At 38.8% G+C, this 24,972-nt stretch overlaps 1 protein-coding gene across 2 annotated transcripts in view; it reads right to left on the bottom strand.

Annotated features, from left to right (window-relative positions):
* Positions 1–24,972, bottom strand: part of Gk2 (Glycerol kinase 2) — a 64,508-nt gene that overhangs the window by 25,295 nt on the left and 14,241 nt on the right. The window contains exon 1 of one of the 2 annotated variants that reach the window (XM_073980792.1): positions 21,496–21,708. The exons of the other annotated variant lie outside the window; for it this stretch is intronic. Coding sequence (XP_073836893.1) covers positions 21,496–21,499 — 4 coding nt within the window. The 5' untranslated portion in view covers positions 21,500–21,708. Of the gene's footprint in view, positions 1–21,495; positions 21,709–24,972 lie in introns of those variants that run through there. 2 annotated transcript variants of the gene reach the window in all.

Here is a 24,972-nt window from a genome sequence, read left to right as displayed (position 1 = left end):
TTTACAAAGCCGAATGAGCTTTGCGGGGATACCAAATTCAGACATTGTTTGGAATACCTTTGAACGCAGCGGGCTGTCGAAGGCTGCTTTATAATCGACAAAAAGGTGGTAGGTGTCGATCTGCATCTCTTGGGTCTTCTCCAGAATTTGGCGCAGGGTAAATATCTGGTCAATAGTGGACTTGTCAGGTCTAAAGCCGCATTGGTATGGTCCAATTATTTCGTTGACCATGGGCTTTAGTCGTTCGCACAATATCCCTGACACTATCTTGTATGCGATAGGGAGAAGACTTATGCCCCTGTAGTTGGAGCATAAAGTCTTATCTCCTTTCTTATGGACGGGACACAGGATGCTCAGGTTCCAATCGTCGGGCACGCCTTCTTCCTGCCAGATGGAGCTAACTAGCTGATGCATACACATTATCAGCGTGTCGCCTCCGGTTTTAAACAGCTCGACTGGTAGGCCATCAGCTCCTGCTGCCTTATTGTTATTCAGCCGGTTTATTGCTGTCTTTACCTCATCTTGGCCGGGTGGTATACATTCAATACCATCTTCTTGGATTGGATCTGTGGTATCTTCGTCGACTTCGATACTATTGGATACCAACAGTTTGGAAAAATGCTCTTTCCATATCTTTAGCACACTATCTGTATCAGTTACCAGATTACCTTGCTGGTCTCTACAGGAGGATGTGCCAGTTCCAAAGCCATCAGTTGTTTGATGTTTCACTCTTTGGTAGAATTTTCGGACTTCATTCTGTCTCCTGTACATCTCGATTTGTTCAAACTCCCGCTTTTCCATCTCTCTCTTTTTCCTGCGAAAAAGACGTTTCTCCTCTCTCCTTTTCTCCCGATACCTCTCTCGTGCGCTACGCGTTGCTACGGATTGTAAAGTAGCCCTATATGCCGCATTTTTCTCTTCGGTAGCAGCACGACACTCCTGGTCATACCATGGATTCCTTGGTGGAGGTCTCTGGTATCCAAGTACTGATTTTGCGGCTGTTTGCATGGAGTGGGTAATGTTTTGCCATTGTCCTGATATGTTATCGGGACGAGGAGTGCTTTGATTAAGCAGTTGGGCCAGTTAAGTGGAATATGCTGTGGCTATTTGTTGCGATTGCAGCTTACCGATGTCCAACTTCCGTGTTGTGTCTGTTCGCACTTTGTTTGCTACGTTTAATCTAGTACGTACCTTTGCCGCAACAAGGTAGTGGTCCGAGTTTATGTTTGCACCTAGGAACGATCGTACATCTAACACGCTTGATGCATGTCTTCCATCTATCACACTGGCGACAGTCATGTGCCCTTATGAATATCGAGATGCTTAAATCTGGTACTGCCAACTACCATGTTTCTTGCAGCTGCAAAGTCTATCAGCCTCATACCATTGTCAGATAAGTTTTACATGGCTGAAATACTCAGGATATGTCTCCAACATTACTGAGGGGTATTTCGCCACATTTGCAAATTTCTGATGTTACCTGGGCGGGGAATTGAAACCACGACCTTTTGTGTGCAAGGCGCGTGAGCACACAATTGCACCACGGTAGCACCCGTGAAATATAAAGGATAAATTATAAAATATAAACAATAAAAAATATAATATAAAATATAAAAATAATAAAATATAAAATATTTCTATGATTTTATTTAGATAACTAAATTTTAGGATTTCTTTTTCTATATGACCTATTGACGTACTCCACTTCCTATAATTATTTATATTCAGTGTGTATTGAAAATGGTCGAAATATGAAGTAAAATTTTTACTCGTTTGTCTCATTACTTTCCTATTTAAAACTAATAAAATACAGTTATTTTAACTTTAAAGCAATTAAAAATATTTATTTATATCATAGAAGTAAGTTTAGACATTCGACACATCTTAGAATCAATTTAGGAATGAAATTAATTGTCTGTTTGTCTTAATTGACTACTTGAAAAAATACGCTATCCTTTATGACACACTGTCACAAAATATTTCGGACATTGATCATTGACATTTACCAATAGCAACAACAACAACGACAAAAACGTTATCAACAAATAATGAAACATACGTCCGTCCGTCCAGTGATAAAACAAAACACCATGTTATCGGACAACAAATTGAAATGTTCACACACAAACACACATTAGAACAATTTTTCTAGATAGCAGATACCAATTTAACCCAAACACATTTCATTCTTCGATTCTTTTCCAAATTTCTCTTTTCTTGCAGTTGTCCCCCTTTTTTACTTTCTGTGATAACGAGGAGGCCTTGTGCCTGAATTGAATGAATTTGAATGGGAGTTATAGTGAAGTCACTCACTCCCTTCTTATCACAAAAATCAAGTGATTTCATTCAAGCGAAATGACACACAGAAAGAGGCGCGTGAGTTATGCCAAAAAAAAAAAAGAAACCGAGATGATAATGTGGCGACAATGACAAATTGTTGCTTCAATGTCAAGAAATCAACAACGATTGAAAAAAAAAACAGAAATATGGAATAAAAATAAATCGCCAACGCAATTTTGATAAGGATTTGTCTTTTTAGATTGAGCGGTCGGTCTAACAAGGCTAATCAATCGGAATATTCCGGCCCAATGATATTTCTGTAGATTTAATAACAGAATGACATTAAATTTACATAAAATATTAGCCTCTTAACTGATAACAATTCGACATTTAAAACAAAACTACGAGGTCGGCTAAGAAAGTTTGTTGAGCAGATATGTGTTGGAATGCCTAAGCAGGCTGTGTTTAATCCCAGCAAAAATCCTGATTACAAACCTACCTTCCCACCCATTATTTTAACAAGGGCATGTCGCGCGAAATATCTGGTTATTTTGTAACCACTGAACAAAGTAGATGGTAACCACTGAAATAAGTAGATACTGAGCAGATTCTGACTACTTATTTCAGTGGTTAGAAAATAACCAGATATTTCGCGCGACATGCCCTTGTTAAAATAATGGGTGGGAAAGGAGGTTTGTAATGAGGATTTTTGCTGGGATAGATATGTATGTTGAATAATTTGGACCACTGTTTATAATAACTACCCCAGACACACCATAAAATGTCCGCTGGAAAATTATTTTTAAAATTAGATTGGAGCATAGGACATACTCCTGTTATTTTTATACCCTCAGCATTTATGCTAACGAGGGTATATACACTTTGATACGATGAAACAAATCAGAAATGAGTCTTCCTCTGCATTAGTTTCGAGTCATTATACCCTCAGCATTTATGCTAACGAGGTTATATACACTTTCATACGGGCAAAATGTGCCTCATCGAAATAATGGGTTTAGACCCCAAGTATGTCCAAACTTAGTCTAAGTTCGAAGATGGGTTATATCGGTCCACTCCTTCCGGTACGTCTCACACAAAAGTTCGGAAAATTTGTGCGCACTATAACTCTCGAAGGAATTAACCGATTTGGTCCTACTTTGCACAACGTGAAATTTCTATCAGACTTCGATTATTTTCCAATATGGACTCTATCGGTCCACTCCTTCGGGTACCTCCCACACAAAATTTCGGAAAAGTTCAGTTTAGGACCAGCTCTCGAATCGCTTTGATTTTTGCTGTAGCAACTTGTATTCACTGCCCCCCACACGACGGTATAAGTTTCATCAGAGGCAAGTCCATACTTCTTGAGAAAATAGCCTGAAAGGTACAAAAACCCCTATAACACCGTGTGTAGTAGATGGAGCACAAGATAACTATACCAGATATAGATCAGGTTCGAATATGGACTATATTTGTCCACTCCTTCGGGTACCTCTCACACAAAATTTTGGATAAATTCACTTTAAGACTTGCTCTCGAATCACTTTAGTTTTTGTTGAAGCAACTTGCATCCACTGCCTCAATTACGACAGTAAAAGTTTTCCAGGGGCAGGTCCATACTTCTTGGGAAAACAACCCGAATACTGCGTTCGTCCACACATTGGATATTGTAACATTTCTTCGAATATTATATGAAATTCGAAGGTGGTGCTTATAGGTCCACTCCTTCTGGTACCTCCCCCACAAAAGTTGGAAAATATTCGCTAAAATGGTACATGCGATACATGCGACTTTGGATCTCTAAATATTGTCGAAACTTATCTGTCCAATCCTTGTGGTACCACCCATACAAATGTTCAACATTTTTGAGGATCCTTTGGACATTTTTACCGAAAGTATTCCCATCTATCGATATCCCCGCAAATTTTTGAACTTTAATCCTATCCATACTTTTGTCGTTTCATACGCCCAACATTTTGAAAACCCCCCTAAATACAAAAGTTTTTTTTTTTGAAAAAAGTATTTCAATCTCTGTCGGCTAAGCCGACTGATACTTGTTTACTTTTGTTTTGTTTTTGGTGCATCCGTTTGCCTTCCATTTCAATCAACACCAACAAATAGACCCTTTTATTCCGTTCTGTTTTAATTCCAAAGAATTTGCTAGCGATTACGTGTTCTTTTCCATATCTGATCACTTTGAGTATGAATGTAAATTACAAAAAAAAGATCTCAGTTAACGTTAACACGTGGGGTAATTTTTTATTAACTCTAGACTGATTACAGTGAAAAATTGCAGACAAATACTTGTAATAATAGAACCTGATAACAAATCTATTACGTTAATCGTCGCTCTACAGTGTTTCATAGTACAAAATAAACATGAAAGCAAATTTAAGAACAGAGTAAAGATTTTAATAGCTTACAGGAAACATATAGAGTTGTTCCAATAAAGTTCTATGAAAAAACTACGTATGAGTAATTCCATACGTTCGTTTTTGTATGAAATCACGCATAGGTTCAGGAACTAGTGCTGTGAACTAGAAACTAGATTGTCCAAATCTATTGCGAAACCCGGCTACGCAACCAAAACCTTTTGCCCAATAATTATGAATTCGGGGGGTTTCAGAATTTTGTTGATTAACGCTCAAAAGTGTTGCGGAGGAGCCACCGGAAGGAATGTATCGAATGCATCGGCATAGTCTATTTAGGAAGTTGATCTTATTTTCGATAGATATCACACCCACCAACCATTTCAGTTGGTGAGGAAGCATGAACTTGCCCACGAAACACGCATTTCCAAAGGATCCACGAATAGACTCTAAAATGCGCTTAGACAAAAATGAACTAAGGAGTGGACCGTTATAGTCCATATTCGAATTTTAGTTAAGATTCGCAGAAAAGATGGGCAAATTATGGACCTCATATTACCGTTGTCCTGCCCATGACATGAAAATTATTCTAGGCGATTTTAATGCCAAAATTGGAAAGGAGAATATCTTTGGCCCAACAGTCGGGAATTTCAGTCTCCACAGTGAAACATCTGACAATGGTATGGGCTGATAGACTTCGCAGCGGCAAAAAAACATGGTAGTTAGCAGCACCAGATTTCAACATCTCGACATCCATAAGGGCACCTGTCTCCAGATCAGAAAACAAGAAATCAAATTGATCACGTTGTGATAGATGGAAGACATTCATCGAGCATGTTGGATGTGCGTTCGTTCCGAGGAGCAAACATAGACTCGGACCACTACCTTGTTGCAGCAAAGGTACGCACCCGGTTAAACGTAACAAACAAAGTACGAACAGACACAACACGAAAGTTAGACATCGGTAAGCTGCAATCACAACAGAGAGCCACAGCTTATTCACCTCAACTAGCCCAATTGCTTAATCAAAGCACTCCTCATCCCGATAACATAACAACACAATGGCAAATATTGTCCACTCCATGCAAACAGCCGTAAAATCCATACTTGGATAATAGAGACCTCCACTAAGGAATCCATGGTATGACCAGGAGTGTCGTGCTGCTACCGAAGAGAAAAATGCGGCATGTAGGGCTACTTTACAATCCGTAGCAACGCGTAGAGCACGAGAGGGATATCAGGAGAGAAGAGGAGAGAGGAGAAACGTCTTTTCCGCAGGAAAAAGAGAGCTATGGAAAAGCGGGAGTGTGAAAAAATCGAGATGTGCAGGAGTCAGAATGAAGTCCGAAAATTCTACCAAAGAGTAAAGCATCAAACTGATGGCTTTGGTACAGGCACCTCCTCCTGTAGAGACCAGCAAGGTAATTTGGTAACTGATAGAGATAGTGTGCTCAGGATATGGAAACACCATTTTTCAAACCTTTTGGTATCCAGCGAAGACGACGAAGATACCACAGATCCAATCTCAGAAGATGGTATGCAATATATACCGCCCAGCCAAGATGAGGTAAAGACAGCAATAAACCGGCTGAAGAATAATAAGGCAGCAGTAGCCGATGGCTTACCAGCCGAGCTGTTCAAAACCGCAGGTGACACACTGATAAGGTGTATTCATCAGCTAGTTAGCACCATCCGGCAGGAAGAACGAGTACCCGTGTCAGGGATATTGTGCGAACGACTAAAGCCTATGGTCAATGAGATAATTGGACCATACCAATGCGACTTTAGACCTAGCAAGTCCACCATTGACCAGATATTTATCCTGCGGCAAATCCTGGAGAAAACCCAAGAGATGCAGATCGACACCTACCACCTTTTTGTCGATTATAAAACAACCTTCGACAGCCCGCTGCGTTCAAAGGTATTCCAAGCCATGTCTGAATTTGGTATCCGCGCAAAGCTCATCCGGCTTTTTAAAATGACTTTAACTGACACGAGGTTCTCAGTTAAAATAGGAAAGAACCTCTCCGAAGAGTTTATTACTAAAAGAGGTTTCAGACAAGGAGACAGCCTTTCGTGTGATCTCTTCAACATCCTGCTGGAAAAGGTTATACGAGAGGCAAACGTCAAAAGAAGTGGCAATATCTACACCAATAGCCACATGTTACTTGCTTATTCTGATGATATAGACATCATGGGACGATCAGTAAAAGAAGCAAAGTATACCTTTATGAAGGTCGATAGAGAATCTACTATAGTGGGTCTGGCGGTAAACGGTTAAAAGACAAAGTTAATGGTGTCGACGCGAAATGCGTCCATAGAGCTCGGACCAACAGTGGAAGTTGGTTCCTATAATTTTGAGGTAGTAAAAGACTTCGTCTACCTCGGCACCTCCGTAAACACAACAAACGACATCAGTTGTGAAATAAATAGAAGAACTGTATTGGCCAACAGATGCTACTTTGGTTTAAGTAGGCAGTTTAAAAGCAAAGCCACATCTCGTCAAACAAAAATAACGCTCTACAAAACACTGATACTACCCGAGCTGATGTATGGCTTCAAAGCCTGGGTACTTGCGCAAGCAGACATGGCAGTACTTGGTGTGTTTGAGAGAAAAATTATTCGAAAGATCTACGGACCAATCTGCGTTGACGGTAAATATCGACGTCGCATGAACCACGAGCTGTATCTGCTATACAACGACATCAATATAAACAATATATAAACGTATCGAGATGCAGCGATTGCGCTGGCTAGGCCATATCATAAGAATGAACGATGATGAACCCGTTAAAAAGGCGTATAAATACGGACCGCTTGGCGGTACACGCAGAATTGGCAGGCCAAGGAATAGATGGCGCAAGCAAGTGGAAGAAGAGATGAAAAGGCGCGGTATTCCAGAGTGCGAAGCAACAAATAGAGAGAAATGGAGATCTTTTCTTAGTTCGGCCTATGGAACAAATGTTCTGTAATGGGCCAGCTAAGTAAGTAAGTAAATTATGGACCTTCCCGAGTTATCCTGCGCACCATTTGAAAACATTTGAACTTTTGTGGGGGAGTTACCTGGTGGAGTGGACTGATAGGGCTCATCTTCGAAGTAAGCCTAATTTTGGACAAAATATTATGAAGGCCAAAGTTTGGTGCCATAGGTGCCATAGGAAATATGGACTTAGCCGATAAAAAAGAGACAGCGAATAAAAGTTTTTACAATAACAAGAACGGCGTTAAGTTCCGGCCGGGCCGAACTTATTATACCCTCCACCACGAGTTATATTGAAGTAAAATGGAACAATTAGTTTCCTTTGGTTTATGAAGAAGACTAATTACCAAATTTCGTCGATAAATTCATGCGGAAAGTTTTTAGGCCCAAAGAAGACTAATTACAAATTTCCGATATTTCGGTAAGAAAATGTGGCTAAAACCTAAAAAATACCAAAAATTAAGAGGTATGCTTCTATGGGGGATAAAGGAAGACGTGGACATATAATAATAATTCTTTTTAGGAATACTTTATAATCCCCTGGAAGACTAAATAATAAAATCCAGTCATTTCGGATATTGACGTCACAACCTTTAGAATTACGAAAATCGGGAGTTAGCGTTCTATGTGGGCTATATATAGGCGTGGACCTATACCGACAAATTTCATATGGAAAGTTGTATACCCCAAATGAAGACTAAACACCAAATTTCAGCCAATTTGGTGGAATATTGAGGCAACAACTTTCAAAATACCGAAAATCGGGAGGTACCGTTCAATGGGGGCTATATGAAGGCCTATATATGGACCTATACCAAAAAAATTAGAGGGGAAAGTTGAATACCCCCAATGAACACTAAATACTAAATTTCAGCCCATCGAAGTGGCCATAACATTCAAAACACCGAAATTCGGGAGGTACCGTTCTATGGGGGCTATATGGAGGCGTGGATCTATACCAACCAATTTCTGGGGGAAAATTGTGTACTCCCAACGAAGACTAAGTACAAAATTTCAGCCATTTCGGACGGCTATTGAGGCCACAAACTTCAAAATACCGAAAATCGGAAGGTACCGTTCAATGGGGGCTATATGAAGGCGTGAACCTATACCGACAAAATTAGAGGGGAAAGTTGAATACCCCCAATGAACACTAAATATCAAATGTCAGCCACTTCGATGGCTTATTGTGGTCATAACATTCAAACACCGAAATTCGGGAGGTACCGTTCAATGGGGGCTATATGAAGTCGTGGACCTATACCGACAAAATTAGAGGGGAAAGTTGAATACCCCCAATGAACACTAAATACCAAATTTCAGCTACTTCGATGGCTTATTGTGGTCACAACATTCAAAACACCGATATTCGGGAGGTACCGTTCTATGGGGGCTATATAAAGGCGTTGGCCTATACCCACAAATTTCATATGGGAAGTTTTATACCCCCAAACGAATACTAAGTACAAAATTTTAGCCATTTCGGAGGGCTATTGAGACCAAAACCTACAAATACCGAAAATCGGGAGGTACCGTTCTATGGGGGCTATATAAAGGCGTTGACCTATTTCGACAAAATTATAGGGGAAAGTTGAATACCCCCAATGTACACTAAAAACCAAATTTCAGCCACTTCGAATGCTTATTGTGGTCATAACATTCAAAACACCGAAAATTGGGAGGTACCGTTCAATGGGGGCTATATAAAGGCGTTGACCTATACCCACAAATTTCATATGGGAAGTTTTATACCCCAAATGATGACTAAACACTAAATTACAGCCATTTCGGCGTAATATTAAAGCCATAACCTTCAAAATACCGAAAATCGTGAGGTACCGCTCAATGGGGGCTATATGAAGTCGTGGACCTATACCGATAAAATTCAAAGGGAAAGTTTTATACCCCCAGCGAAGACTAAATACCAAAATTTAGCCATTTCGGACAGCTATTGAGGCCACAACATTCAAAATACCCAAAATCGGGAGGTACCGTTCTATGGGGGCTATATGGAGGCGTGGACCTATACCGACAAAATTAGAGGGTAAAGTTGAATACCCCAAATGATGACTAAACACTAAACTACAACCATTTTGGCGTAATATTGAAGCCACAACCTTTAAAATACCGAAAATCGGGAGGTACCGTACTTTTCGGGCTATATGAAGGCGTGGACCTATACCGAACAAATTCCGGTGGTTTGTTTTATACTCCCAGCGAAGACTAAATACCAAATTTTAGCCATTTCGGAGCAATATTGAGGCCAAAACCTTAAAAATAACGAAAATCGGGAGGTACCGTTCTATGGGGGATACACGAAGGCGTTGACCTATACCGACAAAACTCTGGGGGAAAGTTGTATAACCCCAACGAAGACCAAGTACCAATTTTCAGTCATTTTGGTGTGATAATGAAGCTAAAACCTTAAAAATACCGAAAATCGGGTGGTACCGTTACATGGGGGCTATATCAAAACGTGGGCCGATATAGCCCATTTGCAATACCAATCATCCTAGGAGTAATAGAAACTTCTATACCAAATTACAAAGGTCTATCTTAAAAATTGCGAGCTGCATCCTGATTTCAACAGACGGACGGACAGATAGAAGGACATGGTTATATCGACTTAGAAATTTACCCTGATCAAGAATATATGTACTTTATAGGGTCTCCGATGAATATTTCGATGTGTTACAAACGGAATGACAAATTTAAATATACCCTCCATATTATGGTGGAGGGTATAAAAATCAAAGCGATTCGATAGCAGAAGTTATCCGAATATAGTCAATATTCGAACCTGAATGCTGAAAGACCTTTTCTTCTACAGATTGAAAACCTTTACCAGGTCATCTGTAGATAGTAGATCTTGAAAAGGTCTTCTACTGATAGAAAACCTTTAACAGGTCACCTGTAGATAGAAGATCTTCAACAGGATTTCTACAGATAGTAGACCTTTAGCTGGTCTTCTACAGATAGTAGATCTTCTACAGATCTACAGACAGGAGACCATCAACTGGTATTTTACAGATGAAAGACCTTAAAAAGGTCTTTTACATATCGAATACCTTAAACAGGTCATCTGTAGATAGAAGATCTTTAATAGGTATTCTACAGATGAAGACCTTTAACAAGTCTTTTACAGATAAAAGACCTTTAACAGGTCTTCTACAGATGAAAGACCTTTAAAAGATCTTCTACAGACAGGTCGTCTAGATAGAAGACCTTTAACCACTCGTTTACAGATAGAAAACCTTTAATAGGTTTTCTACAGATAGAAGAACGTTAACAGTCTTCTATAGATGGAAGACCTACAAACAGGTCTTCTATGAATAGAACACCTTTAACAGGTCTTCTACAGATAGTCATCTATTCAGTCCTTTTGTAGATAGAAGTATAATAGGTCCTGTACAGATAGGAGATCCAAATGAACTTCGAAAGGCCCTAAACTGCACTTAAACAGAAATGCTGAACTTTTGTGGGGGAGATACCCTAAGGAGTCGACCAATATATATTCGAAGTTAAACAACATTTAGACAAAATATTAGCAGATCCAAAGTTTGGACCATTTTAGCGGAAGGTAGGTATCTTGCCCATCTTTAAACTTAAACTAAGTTTGGATAAAATATTACGAAGGCCAAATTTTCGACCGATCAACAATTTTTCCAGGAGTAAATCATTACTTCCTGAGATAATGGTCCAAAAGCTCCAAAGCCCTGCCGGCACATACCAAATGGCTATAGTGCAAGATAACTCTAAAACTAATTTAATATTTCGAGTCCTTTATGAAGAAGTTTGGTTAATAAAAAATGTTTTGTATATGTCACTGATTTGGTATAGCCCCGCATTACGGTACCTACAGATTTCAAAGCAAACACTTGATACAAAATCAATATATTTTATATACGGCATAATTACTATTGTGTTAATTTTGGTTCGGTTTTTTTAGCGGCTGAGGATTAGCACAGTTGACTGATACTTTCTTACTTGTTTTTTTTTATTATCTTTGAAACAAGTCATTATTTTTTAAACGGTTGGATCATGGGTGGGGTATGATTCTTTTTAATGAGAAAAAAATACGCCTCCAACGTCAAAAAATACAAAATTTTATTAAAAAATCTAAATTTAAAGATGATAATCTTGAAAAAATTTATAGCAAATTTCGAAGGTCGATCAAAAATTAGAACTAACAACAAGTAAGTAAACGTTAAGTTCGGCCGGACCGCACTTTTTATACCCTCCACCAAAATTAATTTGAAAGAGAATGGAATAATTAGTTTCCTTTCATCTACGAAAGTACTTAGCTCCGCCTAATTACCAAATTTCAACCAGTTTGGTGGGATAATGAAGCTAAAACCTTCAAAATACCGAATAACGGGAGGTTTTGTTCTATGAGGGCTATATGAAGGCGTAGACCTATACCAACAAATTTCAGGTGGAACGTTTTATATCCTCAACGAAGACGAATTACGAAGTTTCAACCATTTTGGTGGGATACAGAAGCTAAAACCTTCAAAATACCGAATATCGGGAGGTACCGTTCTATGGGGGCTATATGAAGACGTGAACCTGTACCAACAAATTTCAGGTGGAAAGTTTTATACACCCAACGATAACTAAATATCAAATTTCAGCCATTTTTGTGGGATAATGAAGCTAAAACCTTCAAAACACCGAATATCGGGAGGTACCGTTCTATGGAGACTATATTAAGGCGTGGACCTATACCAACGAATTTTAGGTAGAACGTTTTATATCCTCAACGAAGACTAATTACCAAATTTCAACCATTTTGATGGGATAATAAAGCTAAAACCTTCAAAATACCGAATATCGGGAGGTACCGTTCTATGGGGGCTATACGAAGACGTGAATCTATACCAACAAATTTCAGGTGGAAAGTTCTATACACCCAACGATAATAAAGCTAAAACCTTCAAAATACCGAATATCGGGAGGTACCGTTCTATGGGGGCTATATGAAGACGTGAACCTATACCAACAAATTTCAGGTGGAAAGTTCTATACAGCCAACGATAACTAAATAACAAATTTCAACCATTTTGATGGGATAATAAAGCTAAAACCTTCAAAATACCGAATATCGGGAGGTACCGTTCTATGGGGGCTATATCAAAACGTGGACCGATATATCCCATTTTCAATACCAACCATCCTGCAAGTAATAAAAACTTCTGTACCAAATATTGGCTCTCTATCTTTAAAATTGCGAGCTGTATCTTGATTTCAACAGACAGACGGACATGGTTAAATCGACATAGAATTTTATGCTGATCAATAACTTTATAGGGTCTCCGACGAATATTTCGATGTGTTACAAAGGGAATGACAAATTTAATTATACCCTCCATATTATGGTGGAGGGTATAAAAACAAACGACGCGATACGGGGCATCTAATTTATTTTCAATAAAATCATAGAAGACCTCTAAACGGTAGTCAATCTAGTGAAGTCTACAAAAAGTCTTGCTTATGATATAGATTTACGAACATAAGTATTACAGCTATCTAGTTACTGAAGACCTAACTAATCATTTTCTATTATAATATATACATTTAACAGATAAACTAGCGACAGCTTTATAAAAAAAATACCAACCTTCAATGAAATCGCTAAATATGAAAATTACTTAAGCCACGCGACTATAAAATTTTCTGTTTTGATAGCAACGGCTAATAAATCAAACAAACAATTCTATTAAATTACATGTTTGAATAGCTTTGGAGAAAAACAGACAAACAAAAAATAAAATGTAGAGAGCAAATAAAATGCATATGCATGCATACATATGTATGTAAATGCAATAATAAAACAATTGCATTTCACATATCAGATGATGATAGTAACAGAAGCCCCATCCGTTTCACACTCCTTTTCCCTGTCTTCTTGATTTACAGAGGCTATTGACCACATTGAATCTATAACGCCAATAATTGATCAATTTACACAAGTTAATAGCTTGAAAAAAAAACCATATCAAGCGTGTAGTTTGCAGCTGAGACAATCTAACAACAAACATGGTGGTTTGCAGTTGTTGTTGTTGTTGCTGTTCCTGTTGTCGTTTAACATTTACGACATTTATTAAACTTTAGAAAAATATCAACAACAACAACAAGAACATTTTGTATATTGATAGCTGAAATTATGTGTCATATAAAGATAAAGCGGTAAATATGCCATAACCTAATAACAATAAAATTGCAAATGTGTGGCTCGGTAGGGAGGGGAAGAGAGAGATTGTTTGGTTATTGATATGGTACCACAAGTACCTGTCTTTAACTGCCAACGACGTCGGCAATTCCTATACTTGAAACATCAGACGGCCTATCGATAATTGATTGTCACCACCAGCCAACCACACCTTTCACCATAAAGTGGAACGCCATTCATCCTCGCGGCAATGATAAACCCCACCACACATATCAACAACATAAATGATGTCTTATAAAGAAATTTGCAAGTGGAGCGGGCGCAATGGATAAAGAATTTATGATTGTTTGGAAAGATAGGGAGGAGGGAATTTTGTTTTTATAGCAGAGGGTTGGTTGTTTGGTGGTGTGTTTGGCATAGGGGTTTGGCAAGATAGATTTTATAATTGCACAAAATAAGCGTGCCGCCGAAAAACTGTTCTAGAAAGTATTGTTTATTTTATGGAAATTGGATATATTATTTTCCGAGATAAGTAGTACTATAATAATAATGTGGAGTAATTTATAGACGGCACTATTAAAGATATTTATTGTGAAAGGTCTCGAAGCCATTTTAAATGTGTTCTATTTTAATGTCTTCTATAAATGGAAGACCTTTAACAGATTTTTCTATAGATACTCTATCATTTACAGGTTTTCCATAGACAGAAGATCATTAACCGGTCTCTTTTATCTACAGCAGACCTATTAAAGGCTAAACTATATGCGGAAAACCTGTTAAATGTTACTAATGATTTTTTCTCTATAGAACACCAATCGAAGTGCATCTATCTAAAGAAGGTCTTCTATCAAAAAAAAAAGGTTTGTTAAAAGTCCTCCATCTGAAGACGATCTGTTGAAGGTATTCTATCTGTAGAGGACCTGTTGAAGGTCTTCGATCAGTAGATGATCTGTTGTAGCTTTTCTGCTAATAGAAGACATGTTAAAGGTCTTGCATATGTAGAAGACTTTATAAAGGTCTCCTATCTGCAGAAGACCTCTTATATGCCTTCTATCTGCAGAAGACCTGCTGAATGACAAGATAGATGTCCATTTGAAGGTCTTATATCTAAATAAGACCTGTTAAAAGTCTTCTATATGTAAAATACCTGCAAAATGTCTTCTATTTTTATAAGACCTGTCAAAGGTCCTCTATCTGTACAAGACCTGTTAAAGGTATTCTATTCGTAGAAGACCTGTTATAGGTCTTCCATCTGTAGAAGACCTATTAGAGGTCTTCTATCTCTAGAAGATCTATCTAAAGAAGGTCTTCTATCCAAAAAAGTTATGTTAAAAGTCTTCTATCTGAGAACGATCTGTTGAAGGTATTGTGTCTTTAGAAGGTCTCCTTGCTACAGAAGACCTCCTGAAGGTCTTCTGTCTGCAGAAGATCTGTTGAAGGTATTTTATCTGTAGAAGACCTGGTAAAGACCTTCCATGTGAAAAATACCTCTTAAGGTCTTTCATCTGTACACGCAGAATTATATATGTTAGAAATATGTTTGGATCCAAACAAATATTTGTTTGGGACTGATTGCAAACAAATATATGTTTGGATCCATAATAATTTGTTTGTGTCCAAACAAATATATGTTTGCAACATATCTCAATTTTTTAATTTATTTTTTCTATGCCTTTCAATAAACCACCACCATTTATAAATGGGTTATATGTTTGAGATAGCCAGTGAGCGCTTACTGACAGCAAGTGAGCATACATTTCAATGTGTTTCAATTAGGGTTTTGGGTAGGGAAATCCCGCACCGGGAATTCCCGGGAATTCTCGGTTTTTTTGGTTACGGGATTTTCCCGGGAAACAAAATCATATTTCCTGGGAAATCGGGAAATATATTTTGACATTTATCACAACTAATATTGAATGAATGAATAAACTCACTTTTAAACCATAGAATCAGAATTCGATTAGATTTTACAGAATCAATAAATTATCAATAAACTACAAAAGTGTTTTCAGGGGAAAAAGTAATAAGTTATTTTTATTCTGTTCCGTTTAAGTGCGAAAGAATATTTTCTATTTTAAAGCCCCAGTTTTATACCCGCAGTCATTGGGCTAGAGAGGGTCCGGCTGGCTTGCTGGCTTGCTGGTGCAAACGATAACTCTCGAACGAAGCCACCAATCATGTCAAAAATATGGTGCGCACGACAACTCTCGAAGGGAGTTACCGAATCGGTCATAATTTTGCATAATATTAGTTCCAGGCATAGAACGGGTTCCACACAAAATACGGAAAAAGTGAAGTTTAAGAGCTTCTCTCAGATCGATTTAACATTTTGTCAGCAGTTTGTCTTTACGGCTCCCTTTACGACCGTACAAATTTTGTTGGGGGCAAGTCCTTAGTTCCTGAGATAATGTCTTAAAAGCTCCAAGAAACCTTGACGGCAACAACTTTGCACATCGTATTATTTCATCTAGTCATGTATCAGGTTGGAATATGGACTATATCGGTCCAACCCTTCGGGAACCTCCAACACAAAACCGTCGAAGGGAGAAATCTCTCACCGTCTCCGTTAAAATGTTTGACAACATGTTTTGTGTGCGGCCCTAGTTAAAACGGTACAAATATTTTCGGGGCATATTCACACTTCCTAAGAAGTTGGCTCAAAAACTCTAGAAGCCCCTAGAAAAGTCAGAAGTATTGTATTTGCTCCTTTTCTTTAGGTTCGAGGCTCTGTCGGCGCAGCTGACTGATACCTTCTTTCAAGCAATCTTAAAAATAAGAATGACAAATACGATTTTCGAGGTCCATAAAATTGGAATTTCTGATCAATAACTTCATTGTTTAAGCCAAATCACTTTCCATCGAGCGATTTCCTTAGCTTTGAATAATGGAAATTTTCAGTGTGAGCAAAATCTGGGCAACATGGTTAATTTTTCCATATTTTTTCGTTTTTAATCGATAAAGCGAAAACGTGTTATCATTTTTGAGCCCGCAACTCTCTGAAAATATTGTATAAAATCACGGAAATATTGATGCACTCTCGTATTTTAAAATTTCCCGGGAAATCCCGGATTCCCGGGAATGGTGATTTTATGATTCCCGTTTCCCGGGAATGATAAAAACCGGGAAAACCCAAAACCCTAAAAACACCTGTTAAAAATCGTCTATCTGTACATAAGGTCTTTTATCTGTAGAAGGCCTGTTAAAAGACTTCTATCTGCAGTAGACCTGCTAAAGGGTTTCTATCTGTGGAAAGATCTTCCCGCTGTAGAAAACCTGTTAAAGGTATTTTATCTGTAAAAGACTTGTTAAATGTCTTCTATCTGTAGAAGATCTCCAATCAACAAATGACGTTTCAAAGGTCTTCTACATGTAGAAAACCTGTTAAAGGTCTTCTATCCGTAAAAGACCTGTTAATGGTATTCTATATTTGGAAGACACGTTAAAGGTCTTCGATCTGTAAAAGACCTTTTAATGGTCTTATATCATCTGCAGAAGACCTTTTAAAGGTCTTCCATCTGTAGAAGACCTTTTAAAGGTCTTCCATCTGCAGAAGACCTTTTAAAGGTATTTAATCTGCAGATGACTTGTTGTGGGTCTTTTAGCTACAGAAGACCTGTTAAAGGTATTCTGCCTGCAGAATACCCGTTAAAGATTTTCTATCCGTTGGAGACCTGCTTAAAGGTCTTCTGTCTATAGAAGACATGTCAAAGGTATTCTATCCGTGGAAGACCTGTTAAGGGTCTTCGATCTCTAGAAAGTATGTTAAAGGACTTTTATCTGTAGAAAACCTGTAGAAGATCTTCTATCTTTAGAAGACCTGTTAAAGATATTTTGCCTGCAGAATACCTGTTGAAGATCTTCTATCACCAGATGACCTGTTAAAGATTTTCTCTGTTAAAACACTTGTTGAAGGTGTGTCATATGTAGAAGATCTATTTAAGGTCTTCCATCTGTAGAAGATATTTTGAAGGACCTCCGTTTAAAAAAGACCTGTTGAAGACCTGTTAAATGTCTTCTATCTGCAGATGACCTGTTAAAGGTCTTCTATCTGTAAAAAGGTATTCCCCTTCCCATAACTCTTAAATGAAGTTTCCCAATTGGCCCATACTTTACACATCGTAATATTTCTGCGAGACATAGATCAGCTTCGAATATGGTGCCTCCCCTTCTGGTACCTCCCACACAAAATATCTGAAAAGTGCTGTTTAAAAGCTGTTCGCTTTGATTTTTGTTGCGGCAACCTGTATTCGCTGACCCCATTACGACGGTACAAGTTTTTTTAGCGGCAAGTCCATTGGGCCTGAGAAAATGTCGCGAAAGCTTAAAAAACCCCTATGGAGTACGAGTCAGCAGATTCAGGCTAAAATGTGGGCTTCGTAATAAATATTCTGTACAATCTTAGTTTAAGTTCGAAGATGAACCATATCTGTTCACGCCTTCAGGCACCTCCCGCCCAAAAGTTAAAAAATTTTCGCTAAAATGGTGCCCTAGATAACTCTCGAAGGCAATGAACGATTTGGTCCATTCTTTGCACATAGTAATATCTGAATATTTCTACCAGACATAGAGGAGGTTCCAACATGGACTATATACATACATATCGTCGGTGTAATGCTTAAATGTTCCATACGCCATTTTGGACCTTTTGAGATATAGGTGGTAACAAGGTTTTTCGCGTATGCTCTTTCTGAATTTTTGGTCGGCTTTTTCCTATCTGTTCTAGTTTCCGAAATATCTGCCCGAAAGCTTAAGTTAATTTCAGGTATGAAATTAATATTTTAATAACTTACGAATTTAACAAGTAAAAAAGTGTCAGTCGGCTTTGCCGACAGATATATACCCTCAGCCAATGTGAAGCGAAACTTTCACCTCCGGACTGATCGAATGTATTTAAGGTCTCTTCAGAATTTTGTGGCCCTTTTTAGACATTTGAACTTGCCGATAAAAATGTGGATTAGGAATTAACTGCACTAAGACACAAATGTTGAACTTTTGTAGGGCAGGTACCCTTAGGGAGGACCGATATGGGCTATTTAAGAAGTTAAACTAAATTTTGATAAAATATTAGGAGATCCAAAGTTTGGACCACATTGGTTGCCCCATTCAAGTGATATCGTCCTAGTATTTTAGTGACATTTTTTTAAATATTGGGGAGAAGTACCGAATGTTGTGGACCGGTATTGCCCATGAAACTAAGTTTGGATATAATATGACGAAGACCAAATGTTGGACCAAATTGGTTGAACAGTTCGAGAGTTATCGTGCTCTCCGATCGCCACATATGGTGACATAGGGGTTTTCTACACCTTTCGGGCTGTTTTCCCAAGAAATATGGAATTGCCCCTGAAAAAACTTTTACCGTCGTAATGGAGGTAGCGAATGCAAATCGCTTCAACAAAAATCAAAGTGATTCGAGTGTAGGTCTTAAAGTGAACTTATCCGAAATTTTGTGTGAGAGGTACCAGAAGGAGTAGACAAATATAGTCCATATTCGAACCTGATCTATATCTGGTTGATATATTAGGATGTGTAAAGTATGGATTACACCGGTCGCTCACTTCAAGAGTTATCGTGCGCAAAATTTTTGCGAACATTTTTGAAGTTTTGTGGGGGAGGTACCTGAAGGAGTGGGCCGATATAGCCCATCTTCCAATTTAAACTATGTTTTGATAAAATATTACAAAGGCCAAATTTTGGACCGAATCGACAGATCCGTTCGAGAGTTATCTTGGGCTCCAACCACCACACAAGGTGTCATAGGGGCTTTTTCCACCTTTCGGGTAATTTACTCAGGAAGTATGGACTTGCCCTTGATGAAACTTGTACCGTCGTATGGGGGGAAGTGAATACAAGTTGTTGCAACAAAAACCAAAGCGATTCGAGAGCGGGTCCTAAACTGAACTTATCCGAAATTTTGTGTGGGAGGTACCCGAAGGAGTGGGCCGATTGAGTCCATATTGGCACATCATATAAGTCTGGTAGAAATTTCACGATGTGCAAAGTATGGACCAAATCGGCTACTCCCTTCAAGAGTTATCGTGCCCACAAATTTTCCGAACATTTTGGAAATTTTGTGGGGAGGTACCGGAAGAAGTGGACCGATATAGCTCATCTTCGAACTTAAACTAAATTTGGACAAAATATTACGAAAGCGAAGATTTGAACTGAATCGGTTCATCCGTTCGAGAGTTATAATGCGCACCAGCCAGACAGGCAGACAGACGGACGGACATTGCTAAATCAACTCCAAATTGTCTGAAACACATTTCGTCCAAACATACTTGGGGTCTGAAACCATTATTTCGATGAGGCCCGTATGAAAGTGTATATACCCTTTCTAGCCTAAAGGCTGAGGGTATAAAAATATATTCCAAAAAATCAGAACTTTAATTTTCGATTTAGAAGGTTTGAATTTATTGAGACAAAGATGGGAAAGTGTATTTGTCACTTTGTTTCATGTGATTTACAATATTTTGCATTTGTCAGAAGTGTGGATATGGAACAATTCGACAAAAATTATTTTTTTAAACAAAATCTCTACCACTATTTTATTCCCATAAATATTTCTCTAACTTTTGGAAAAGATGTTCTAATAAATCTTGTCAATAATATAAATAATTTCTTCAGTCAGCTGCAAGCAGTTGTGACGCAAACATTAAAATGCGATTATCTCAAAACGGGAAAAAGGCGTATGGAACACTTAAGCATGACACCGACGATATGTCAACTCCTTCGGCTGCCACCCACTCAAAATTTCGCAAAAGTGCAGTTTATGAGCTGCTCTCGAATCCTCATTATAACGGTACAATTTTTTCAGGGGCAAGTCCAACTTTCTGAGAAAATGGCTGCAACAAAAAGTCTCGAACGTCTCTTCAACGATTCGGTCCAAACTTTGGTCTTCGTAATATTTTGCCCAAACTTAGTTTAAGTTCGAATAAGGGCCATCCACTCTTTCCGGTACCTCCAGAATCATTTTGAAATTTTTACAGAAGCTACAGCTGTTTAGTGATATTATGTTTTGCTTGCGCAAATCCATGCTTCCTGACATAGTGGTCCAAAACCTTTAAGTCATGACGGAAGCCGCGCTACCTATCGAAAAGAAATGACTCCCAAAATAAGATCCACTTCCAAAATGAACTATTCCGATACATTACTTCAGGCACCCCCTGCCCAACACTTTTGAACTTTAATCAAAATATATTTTTTGTCGGCAAGTTCATACGTCTAAAAGGGCCACAAAATTTAAAAAACACCTTAATACAAAATTATTGGGGAAAAGGATTTCGGTTGCGTATCCGGTATTTATTGCGATATTGTCAATATATGAACGTTTCAATTCACACAGGCTGAGGGCATATCTCTGTCGGCATATCTCTGATTCTTGTTTACTTGCTATTTTTTTCAACGTGTGTAGGTATTTTCATTTCCCAAAAAAGTGCATTTACTTTGGCACGAGTTGAAAATTTATTTAAATTATTATTTTTATTTTTTAAAGTTATTTTTATAGCATATTTCAAAACCAGTTCGATCTTTGCACAAAAACGTAAAATCACACACATCTCAATTTTAAATTTGAGTAAGAAATTTCAAATATTTTTTAACGATTATTTCAGGGTCACTAACACTTTAATGCACGTCTTTCTTTAAAAGAACGACTTTTTACCCGCACGTTTTTACATTTAGTCAAAACTTACCCATTTTTTTAAATTTAATTAAAAGCAATAAAAATTAAGCACAAAAGAAATTGAGACAAAAAATTATATATTTTTGTTTTGTTTTTTTAATATTTAAACACCCGCTACACTTGCTGTTATTTTGGCTTTTTGCAATTTTGTTTTTTGCTGCTGTTTGTTGTTAGCGTGTTTTCGATGGGTTCAAGTTTACCCGGCAACGAGTTGAAGGCAACTGAACTTAAATTGCGATCAGTGATCATTCATTGCAGAATAGCGTTTGAAATGAAATCGCAACAGAACGTAAAACAAACAGCAGCAACAACAACAAACGCCATAACAACATTGCCAAAGAAGAAGACAAAACGGCAACGTCAGAAAGCAGCAGCAGAAAATACCTTTTTAGTCTATATTTCTCAGGTCTAAATAACTATGGTCATAAAATGCCAACAATAAAAACAGCAACAACAAGACCTGTCTGAGAATGTCAAAAAGAAGAGTATTACCAAGTGATATTACCAATAATAACAACAACAGCTACATCGAGAAACCCCCCTCCAACAACTGATATTGGAATAGAACGTCACAGCCATAGACGTAGATGTCGAACAAAACAAAAAAACGTTGAAGACAACAAAACGCTTTAATTAATTTAAAAATAAAATAAACGAGATTAAAACTAAAGACGATTATCATCCTCAGCAACGTCAGTATCCTGAGCAGCAATTGCAGCGTTTGTTTGTAATTGTTTATGTAATTATTTTAATTTGCATTTTATTGAAATCAAAACAGGTTTTTTCATTGTCTAGGAAATCCCCCACATCGGCCCTAATCGGAGGGTGTGTACCAGTCGTTGATAATCTCTAGAAATAGAATTCTGCCGATTAACGCCATCAACCAACCTCTTCTGTTACATTTAATTTTATCGCACACGCGATGTTAACGATTGCCAACATCTGGGTTCATGAGATTTGGGCGAAAAGTGTTTTTCTTATTTTTGGCTTCTATCGGAATTTATGTTTCTTTCATCACCTGTTTGAAACAGAAACAGTGGTTTACAATGAACAAAATGATGAAATTACCGGAAATCGGAATTTGCTCCACCACCTTATAACCATAGGAGACTTCTAAAGGATAATTGTATTGGATTAAATGTCACTTATTCGGATATCAGCTAAAAGACGTTCTTGGTAGGAAATTGGAATGTTACATTTCACGGACCAAAATTTTGTCCGACTTCACGGTGCGCCTGAACTAACTTTAAACGAAATGAGCGTATACCTAGGGCTTCTACAGAATAGAAGGTCTCCGCAGGAGGTTTCGATAGGATAGAGGGTCTCCGCCGGAGGCTTCTATAGGATAGAAGATCTCCGCAGGAGGCTTCTATAGGATAGAAGGTCTCCGCAGGGGGCTTCTATAAAATAGAAGTCTCCATAACAGGCTCCTATAATATAGACGGTCTCCGTAGGATGCTTCTATAGGATAGAAGGTCTCCGTAGGAGGCTTCTATAGTTTAAAACATCTCCGTAGGAGGCTTCTATACGATAGAAGGTCTCCACAGGAGGCTTCTATATAATAGAAGGTCTGCGCAGGAGGCTTCTATATAATAGAAGGTCTCCGCAGGAGGCTTCTATATAATAGGTCTCCGCAGGAGGCTTCTATATAATAGAAGGTCTCCGCAGGAGGCTTCTATATAATAGAAGATCTTCGCAGGAGGCTTCTATAGGATTGAAAGACTCCGCAGGACGCTTCCATAGGATTGAAAGACTCCGCAGGAGGCTTCTATAGGATACAAGGTCTCCGTAGCAGGCTTCTATAGTTTAAAACATCTCCGTAGGAGGCTTCTATATAATAGGATAGAACGTCTCCGTAGGAGGCTTCTATAGGATTGAAAGACTCCGCAGGAGGCTCCTATAGGATAGAAGGTCTCCGTAGGAGGCTTCTATAGGATAGAAGTTCTCCGTAGGAGGATTGAAAGACTCCGCAGGAGGCTTCTATAGGATAGTAGGTCTCCGTAGGAGGCTTCTATAGGATAGAAGGTCTCCGTAGGAGGTTTCTATAGGATAGAAGGTCTCCGTAGGAGGCTTCTATAGGATAGAAGGTCTCCGTAGGAGGCTTCTATAGGATAGAAGGTCTCCGTAGGAGGCTTCTATAGGATAGAAGGTCTCCGTAGGAGGCTTCTATAGGATAGAAGGTCTCCGTAGGAGGCTTCTATAGGATAGAAGGTCTCCGTAGGAGGCTTCTATAGGATAGAAGGTCTCCGTAGGAGGCTTCTATAGGGTAGAAGGTCTCCTTAGGAGCCTTCTATAGGATATACGGTATCCATGTTGTTGTTGTAACAGTGTCTGTTATTATGTTTGTATGTTCGTTCTTCTGTTCAATCTGGCTCTGGGTCTATCTTCAGTTCCAGGAAAGTGGCTGCTTCGATGGGATGTAACCACAGATCCACTGGAGTTAGATGAGTAGGTTTGACTGGGCAGTTGAAAAGGTGTTTTGTGTCGTGCGGGCCCATGCCACATACTGGGCAGATGTCTTGCACGGCGCGGTCGATTTCCGCCCAATAAGAATTTAGGCGATTGCAATATCCGGAGCGTAGTTGAGCCAAAACTATTCTAGTTTATCGTGGCAGCTCACGCTCCTCAGCTGCAATTGATGGGGGATGTATTTTGAGGACTTTATTCACACTATAATTGGTTAAGGCCTTGGCAACTGCATCCGTGTGAATACTATTTAAACCTGCTCGAAACGCTTGTTGATCTAGGGGTTCGCTCCTGTATCGTTGGACCTCTGCCTCTAGAGCATGGATATCCTTCCTGATCTGCCCGTATGTGCCGGGCATACCCACAAGATGGTGATTGGGATGGCTCACACAGTAACATCCACGGTAACTATAACGAAAGCATCTCATTGTGTTGCTTTACTGGAAGAATCTTTGCCTCCTCATGTAGATGGTCCACTGAAGATTTGAGGAGGCACCCTGTTGCTGTTCTCAGGGTGGCATTCTGGCAAGTTTGAATCTTTTTCTAATTCGTATCACATAATCTCGGGGACCAGACTGGCGCCGCATAGCTTACCACAGACCGACCGATCGCGTTATATGTGGTCAACAAGGTTTCTTTATCTGCAACCCAAGTGCTGCCGGCTAGGGATTTGAGGACCTTGTTCCTACTTTTTAGCTTGTCGCAGATAGCTGTGGGGTGTGCGCACGATGTGAAAGTAGTGTCGAATGAGACCCCTAAAATTTTGGGGCAGTTTGTGGCCGAAATTCTGCTACGGTCGACCCGACATTCAATTCTCTTCCAAACTGCGCTGTCCATGTGGTGTTAAGATCGGTTAAATAGTTGTTCAGTCTCTCACAGATGTCATCAGGATAGGTACCCGACGCCAGGATCGTGCAATCATCCGCATACGTTACGATCTCGATGCCGTCTGGAGGGGCGAAATACAGGAGAGGTAGAGGTTTAACAGTTCCGGAGATATCACCCCACCTTGGGGAACTCC

This window comes from Musca autumnalis, unplaced genomic scaffold, assembly GCF_047663935.1.
Source record: "Musca autumnalis isolate F117 unplaced genomic scaffold, ASM4766393v1 scaffold_4, whole genome shotgun sequence".
Lineage (NCBI taxonomy): Eukaryota > Metazoa > Arthropoda > Insecta > Diptera > Muscidae > Musca > Musca autumnalis.
The sequence above is the reverse complement of the archived record's forward strand: the minus strand, read 5'-3'. Positions and strand labels throughout refer to the sequence as shown.